Raw genomic sequence first — 8494 nt, 5'->3', positions numbered from 1 at the left:
CTCCTACCTCCGTTGGTCGTCGTCGTCGCGTCTCTCAGCGTACGTTTATTTATTATACTAGTTTCACACTAAGTAACCACCCCTCCCCCCATTTTTCAAACAGAAAGACTTTTTTTGCGGCTGTAGCTGAAGGCGTCTTGATTTCTACAAAACATAGCTGCCTGGAGAACCAACAATGTGACGTCACAGCTAATCTTTCACGACCTATATTAAGTCTATGACTTGAACACTCCGATTGCACAGAAATCCATAGGCGACTTGATCGGCATGTCTTAGTAAGGAATAGCATGAATACTCGTTTCATTCTGCAGCTTGAGGTATGTGGTAGTTGAATGGATATGTTGTGTAAGCAACTTGTGTACACGTGATTTGTGTCGCTTTTCTTGATTGTGTTGCATACTGTTGCCTGAAGCACGTTACGTCTTTTAGCACAGAAATTTGTATTCTTGGATTCTCACCTGTTACAAGACGCCGCACTTGATTTATCACGGTTAGGGTACGATTTGTTGCATGTCTCTTTCTGGATGGTCCTGGTGTCCCAAGTTGACTCATATTCCTTTGTCTTCCAGAGTCACTGAGAATATCTCCGTATTGGAAATTCTAAATCCTCTATCTGAATACACCTTTATGGCCTAATTGTATGTATATTTTGCGTGGGAAAAGACAATAAATGTTCGGTGGCATTATACAACCTACATAATACCAAATAATGTCCAGTTGTTGTTTTCGTACATTCCGTTACACCACGACTTTATCGGCTGTGGTTCTCAGTCATGTGACTAGCTGATTTACATATTCAAAATATTTTAAACGGAAAATTTTCAATTTTATGTTGCTTTAAACTTAGGTGTTTTTTAATTTAATTAATCACTAATTGAAGTATAGAAAATATATGTTAAGTATTAAAATACTATTGGTAGTTTCATCACTGTCCTATGGCCCAATATTGTTTTTCTCTAAAACGAAAACAAATTAAGCCAATAAAAGTAACTAATAAAATGCGCACATCATGTTTTTTGCTTGTAAGGAATGATTTGATAGAAATCCCCTTTATTTTTTTCAAAACTTACGTGAAAATTAAACTTCCATTAGAAGTAATTAATAAAGAACAGCGCGCTTCATCCGTAAGTTTTACAAGTTTAAGGATTGCTGATAATTTTACAGGTTTCTAAGAATTTCATATTCGTAACATATAAAAGTATCCGAACTTTTGCACCAACATTTGTTCAGTTTTTTCTAGAAGCTAGAGTCGTTACACTAAATACCACAAACCTTACGTACCCATTAAATTTGTTTTAATATTTCAACTAAGATGTACATGTACCGAGAAAAAGTGAAAAATAGAAAAACTATTACATACTTTGGATCTTATGAATATACATATGTATTTATATAAACCAGAAACAATATAATATATATATATATAGATAAATATCTGAATATACAATATACCCGTCTAAAGTGTAATAAACAAGCCTTTACCTGCTTAGTCTCAGCATTTTGAGTCTCTGAAAAAAGTGTTTTTCTTAACTCGCTAGTCCAAACTGAAACATTTTCTAAATAGTAATGGTTAAAAAAACAACAACTTTAATTACTATATTTTCATCTAAGTACATTTTCGTCAGTTTATTTTTCTAGAAAAAGACATGACATTTGACATGAACATTTTGCAGCCACTAAGGTACATGTTGATGAGACCGGCAGAACAATTGGATTGAAACACTCCATCCTATGTTTCTGAGTAATGACAGAAATCGAAAGGTTTTCGTGGACGAAAATAACAAAACAAAAAATGTGATTATAAGGTATAATAGGTAGTAATATTAGGAGAATATTGTTCTTATAGCGTGTGTGTTGAACTACTATTATATATAATCGCAAAGAAATATACATTAAGATGGGAATGGCTTTCATCATGCTTGTAGATTTGGTACTATTAGTATCGGGCGTGGCACTTTGGGGCTGTGGGTGCGTTAAAAAGTGCTCGCTATTCAATCAGACAACTGACTGATTTGGTGGAACACGAAGTATAATAGTAAGGAGTAGAGCCATGGCAACAACTGTAAACATTGTTACGAGTTTGAGAGTTTTGGAAATATCCATGTTCCACCATCAGCAAATATATGAGAAAATCAGTAAAAAAATCTTCAATATAGTGAACTAACATTAAAATATACTAAAATTATGTTAGGAAATTCCCGTCTTCCTTCTTGTCTATCAACTCTTAATACGAAAAGCTATGCGCAGGTAACCCTAATGTAGCAGTGCATGCGCGAAATTGTGAACAAAATGTTAATTATTTTTTCTAAATACAGTATCTTAAAAATTAGCTTTTATATACTGATGTAGTTCAATACATTTCGACAAATATTACGGAGTACTGGTGCTGTTTGTAAATATATAATTCACTGATTTGGTTAATACTGTGAAGTAATGTCAAATATCTACTAGCTCTGTTGGGATATATTAATAATTTGTATCCAGTATTAATTACTAAGTATTTTTAAACTGAGGAGTTGAATATGAGGATTTCAATTTAGTATTATAGCCTTGGGTGTCTCAGAAAAAATCTGTCTTTGCACTAAATTCAGTGTAAGAACATCAACTGTAGAATGAATAAACTTTTCATTTCTATTCGAAACTGTCCACATTTTGGATAAAATGTATTTACGCAAAACAAAGCAAGTCGAACGCATCAAATAAACGTTTTATTACAATACGAAAAAAATAGCTTAATATACTGGTCGTATCATACAATTTTCAAATAGAATCGTTCATACAAATTTACGTGTTTTATAAACAATCTTCAACACGTAGCAACGTAGACGGGCGTATTTAAACTTACAATACGCGACTTAAGTGTGAGTAAAGTTATTCTGTTAGATCTGGAAATGAGAGTTAACAGTCGTAGTCTTCTCTCTGTGTTCCCCCCGGTGGGTCAACGATAAGTTTACAGACATACAACGTTAGAATCCGGGGTTCAATTCCTCTAGCTAATAGTTCATTACTTAACTTTGTGATGAACAACTTTCTGTGTTATCTTTTTTATCGATGAAATGTCACAATGTGCTTTATTTTTTGAGCTTTAAATAATTTAGATTAATCACAGTTTAATGTTATATGTATAATATAGATGTCAATGATTTCCAATACAAAATTAATTTTATTTTCATTCCTCTAACCTCAAATGATTTTTAGTTTTTTAACCTACTTTTTCGTGTTTGCATGCGTCAACAACTTTTATTCAAATGTATTTGATGGTTTTAGAACAGAAACGATAAAAAATGTAAGAGGTAAGTTAATGTCTCAAATTTTTTAAATAAAAAAAAGAAAGAAACTGAATTTGGAAGTTTCGAAAACATAGCTAATTTATTTGGTAAAGATTAAATAATGAGGAATATGCAATTATTATTCAAGTATTTATAAGAAAGTTTGTGTGTATTGTATAATCTGATTGTCATATGTTTAATGGCTATTATAATATGCACCAGAAGCTAGGGGCCGAGCGTGGTCCACTGGTTAGCGTGCTGGACTGTGGAGCCAAGGATCCATGATTCACGTTCGGTCACCATAACAGAAAAACAAAAAATCATATCTGCACTATAAAGTCATGGATGACACATACGATTGACAATTAAGGCCAACTATTTGACTAGAGTAAATCAAGAGTTGGCCATGGGTTGTGTTGACTAGCTGGTTTCTCTCTCTGGTCTATGACAAGAAACAAACCAAAAGCAAAACATGTATGCCAAAACAATACTCTCACAGAATCATTCACATTTTGGTTACGAATGTTTATAGATATTTTCCACAAGCGACCAGTTCTATATACGTTATGTGATTAACTTTGAAATTCATCACGCAGTACCACTACTCTTTTATTCCTGGATTGAACGATCACAATTAACAATACTACTCCTTTATTTCTAGATTTAAGGGTCACAATTAACAACCCCACTAATTTAGTTCTAGATTTAAGGGTCACAGTTAACACTACTCTTTTATTGCCAGATTTAAGGGCCACAATTAACAACATTACTCCTTTATTCCTAGGTTTAAGGATCACAGTTAACAACACTACTCCTTTGTTCCTAGATTTTAGGGTCACAATTCACAACCCCACTAATTTATTTCTAGATTTAAGGGCCCCAGTTAACAACACTACTCCTTTATTGCTAGATTTAAGGGTCACACTTAAAAACACCACTAATTTATTCATAGAGTTAAGGGCCACATTTAACAACACTTTCTTTATTTCTAGATTTAAGGGCCACAATTAATAACATTACTCCTTTATTCCTAGGTTTAAGGATCACAGTTAACAACACTATTCATTTGTTCCTAGATTTTAGGACTACAATTAGCAACAGTGTTCCTTTAATTCAATTTAATTTAAGGAGCAACATTACTCATTTTAGTTGGGGAGCACCAACACTGCTTTGTTCTTAGCTTTAGAAGCATTTGAGACACAAATGAAATAACTTTAATGTAGAGGTAAAATACAAAGTATTTCAACTATGATCTTGATAGCTGTGCTTCCTAAAAAATATAAACAAACAGACAAAATTAAAAACATTTTCACCAAACTTATGTTTGTGGAATATAGAAACAGCTGATTCATTCCTTTAAAAGGCATTAATAGTAACGTCCACTTATATATGTGGATTTGTTGACCACGGACTGAGCTGTCATGGATTAATCATTTTTAAAAACGCAGTTATTCTTATATTTCGCTTTGGCGCCGCCCCCTGCCGAGTGGTATGTTGATTTTGTCTTGGTATCTATAGATAAGGAAAAGCGTGTTTCACGCCAAAATTAATGACAATGATAAGTAATTCCATCCTTAGTTAAAACATGATTTTAAACTAATTTTATACTGTTATATCACCTAATATTCAGAGTAGAAATTATTTAATCGGTTTAACCTACCAGAAATGCTCATTTTGTTAATAGTGTATTTTAGTTAATGATTTACATTGTGACATCACGTCATGGCTTTTCAACGGTCTAACGTGTGTGGACGAAATTCGGCGCGAATAGATATGTGTACAAGATTGAAATATTGCTTAAAAATCAGAAGTGCTATCACTTCTCGCTGATTTGCATAATGGTGATACTAATACAGTGAATGTATAGATCATACAATCGGACTGCAAACGTGATAAACATTTTAGTTACTTTTATAAGTCTAGAAAACTTGACTGATTCTTGTCGTTGTATGTTGTTCTTGATTGACAGAATTGTTTTAAGTCTTTGAAGTTCACATATTTACGTAAAAGCGCATTTCGCTTTGTCTTCTTCAGTCATCATTTTGAATTTCGGTAGTTGTGGATTTAACTTTTCGATTATGATCAAGTCCGTTGATATTTATTTCATTTGGATTCTTTTCACTGTTTCTTATAAAAAGTAAAACAATATACTTGAAGTAACCGAGATTAATGAGTCAATGTTTCTATAGAATCTTGTATTGATTATCTGGTCAGTGACTACGCGAAAGATCTGGGCTGAATGTACTTAATTAAAATATTGTACTTGCTGGAATGTAACGAATTGTAATGCACTGTCCTAATAAGAAAGGTTGAACGTTAAATTCTCTGTTAAACACATTTGTTATCCCAAGTACATAAGCTTTATACTTCTAAAAGTAGACACCACATTCACATAGATGTGTACACAAAATAAATTAGTGGAAAATTAATTTCTTTTGAGTCATCGTTTGAACTTTGAAACCTCCCAGTATGTTTTAAGTGTAGTACTTGGTCTTTATATTGAGAATACTTTAATTATTAGGGCCACCTACGCCTAGCCCACGGAAACAACGCCGAGAACGAACCACTTTTACTAGGGCACAGCTTGATGTATTAGAGGCCCTCTTCAGCAAAACTCGCTATCCTGATATTTTCATGAGGGAAGAGGTGGCTTTGAAAATTAACCTACCGGAGTCTCGGGTACAGGTAAGTTTGGGTTTGTTTGTTTGTTTTGAATTTCGCCCAAAGCTACACGAGGGCTATCTACGCTAGCCGTCCCTAATTTAGCACTGAAGGAGTAGAGGGAAGGCCATCACCGCCAACTCTTGGGCTACCCTTTTACCAACGAATAGTGGGATTGACCGTCAATATTATAACGCCCCTACGGCTGAAATAGCAAGAATGTTTGGTGGGACAGGGATTCGAACCTGCGAATCAAGCGCTCTAACCATCTGGCCATAGTAAAAACGTTGAATTAATATAGGATAGAATACTCTTATAAATAGATTGAATAAACACTACACATTTCCAATACATTTTGTAGCCCAGCAATATTGTCACTACGCAAAGTTCCAATATGAAATGTCTCGGAAGCCACGTGACGTACTTGGTTTGAAACCACGTCTATATGTTATAAATTCACACAGCTTTCTTATATCAAAGATTTAACCTATGTTGTAACTAAATGTTTCTTGCCAAACAGGAGACCTTTTTTGTTCTCAAATATTTTTCCAATTTCATATCTCTCAATTGGATGTACAACTCCAACAATAATAGTGATTACAATGCATATTAAGTAGTTGATATTGAAGTATGTTCTGAAATAAAAACTTAGGTTGTGTTCTGTGTGTTGGCTTTTTATGCATTTGTTTTGTAAAATCATTTTCTGTATAATTCAGGTCTGGTTTAAAAATCGCCGGGCCAAATGTCGCCAACAGCAACAGCAGCATAATGGAGGCTCAGGCTCAAAAAGTGTTCGACCCAAAAAACGCAAAAGTCCGCAACCAGCCAATTCACCATCAACCACTCGTGACTCCGTATATAAACATCGAAGCCTCTCTCAACCATCTCCGAGTACAACCCCAACAGTGACAACAAACAACACTAGCGCCATCTGGAGCCCTGCCATAACCCCCGTGTCGGACTTTATGAACAGTAGTAGCTGCATGCAAAGGCCATCTTACCAGATGACAAACCTGAATAATACACCTCCTGCACCTAGTTGCTACAACACACAGACTTACGGACCAACTTCCTATTATGGAAACATGAGCATGGACTATCTACCACCACCAATGCATCACACACAGATAAGCATGACCAACATGGCTTCACTGAATCAGATGAATGGCCCAAGCATGACGTCCCCGATGAATCCTGTCGGACTCCAACCTACATCATCTTTGACACCACGAGCGCCCTCTACAAATGGAGGGATCTCACCAAGTGACTGTTTCGAATATGGGACCGACAAATCTGCGCCAACTTGGAAATTTCAAGTACTGTGACGTAGTACGATCAGGATCAGCAAGAATTCTGGCACACCGTCAAATATAGTTATTTAGACATTATACATCATCATCATCATCTGATACCAAACTTACTTTGAAGATATCAGATTTACTATTCATCTCCAGCCATCAGATACCCTTATGATCTGAGGAAGCATAAACAGATGTTTCTTTTTCAACTAACAGATGTCCTAACCGAAAAAAAAATGTAATCAATGATCTACTGGCTCGTTCTTCAACTACTAAATGTCTTGTAAAACTGGAAAAGACAATTTCTAAAAATGACGGACTCTTCTTTCTCCTTTGTACGTCTGGTGATCTGGAAAAAAAAAGTGTTATCTATTCAAATATTTTATTAGTAGTACTTCGTGAATGTTTCCCAGTCTTTTGCTCAATACGAATGTGTCATCAGCATGATAGAAGTAAATACTAAATACTGTTACCAAAACACCAATTCTGGGAACTATACTATTTTTAACAAGAATGCTGAAATTAAAAAGCGTAATTTAAAAAAAAATGAAATGAAACAACTCAGGTGGAAACATAAGACATCAAGTTTATTGGATTTAAAAAAAAATCCTATTCGTTGCTAAAGGGTCGCCTTTTTAATCAGCGTGAGTTCGGAAGCTTTCATATCAAAATATCTAAACTGTTTTCCATTATCAACCTGTGTAGTTTTTATATATATGCTTATGTTCGTGTACTTGTTTATGTGATGATTCCTGGCTTAATTTTAATGAGATGATACGAAGAAAAAACAAACTTCATTAAATGAAATAATCATTTGTGTCAAAATATAAAACATTTGTCGGTTTATTTAGCTCAATCACTTTTACTTTGCACGAGGAAAGATATTGCACTGACGATGCAAGAGGAAAGTGTCATAAATAGTCGTTACTCATACCTTCTCACAAGTGCCAAAAAAAAAGGTGAAGTCTCGTAATACAACATAGAACATCTTAAAGGTTAAGCCTCGTAATACAACATAGAACATCTTAAAGGTTAAGCCTCGTAATACAACATAGAACACCTTAAAGGTTAAGCCACGTAGTACAACATAGAACACTTTAAAGGTTAAGCCTCAAATACAACATAGAACATCTTACTTGGATTAAACATTCAACATTCACGCGAATCTCTTCTTACAAAAATGCTTTCAATACTGATTTCAAGTAAGCAATGACATAATACATTTTCCGTTGCTAGTAAAACATTCAGGAGGTATAAGTGTTGTAA

At 34.4% G+C, this 8494-nt stretch overlaps 1 protein-coding gene across 3 annotated transcripts in view; it reads left to right on the top strand.

Annotated features, from left to right (window-relative positions):
* The window catches only part of LOC106477938 (homeobox protein OTX2-like), a 93735-nt gene extending 85532 nt beyond the window's left edge, over nt 1-8203 (top strand). For all 3 annotated transcript variants that reach the window (XM_022381526.1, XM_022381525.1, XM_013938452.2), the window contains 2 exons: nt 5791-5954; nt 6647-8203. In XM_022381526.1, the coding sequence (XP_022237234.1) occupies nt 5791-5954; nt 6647-7255 (773 nt within the window). In that variant the 3' untranslated portion in view covers nt 7256-8203. The remainder of the gene's footprint in view (nt 1-5790; nt 5955-6646) is intronic.
* The last annotated feature ends 291 nt before the right edge of the window (nt 8204-8494 follow it).

Source organism: Limulus polyphemus, unplaced genomic scaffold, assembly GCF_000517525.1.
Source record: "Limulus polyphemus unplaced genomic scaffold, Limulus_polyphemus-2.1.2 Scaffold171, whole genome shotgun sequence".
Classification (NCBI taxonomy): domain Eukaryota; kingdom Metazoa; phylum Arthropoda; class Merostomata; order Xiphosura; family Limulidae; genus Limulus; species Limulus polyphemus.
The sequence above is the reverse complement of the archived record's forward strand: the minus strand, read 5'-3'. Positions and strand labels throughout refer to the sequence as shown.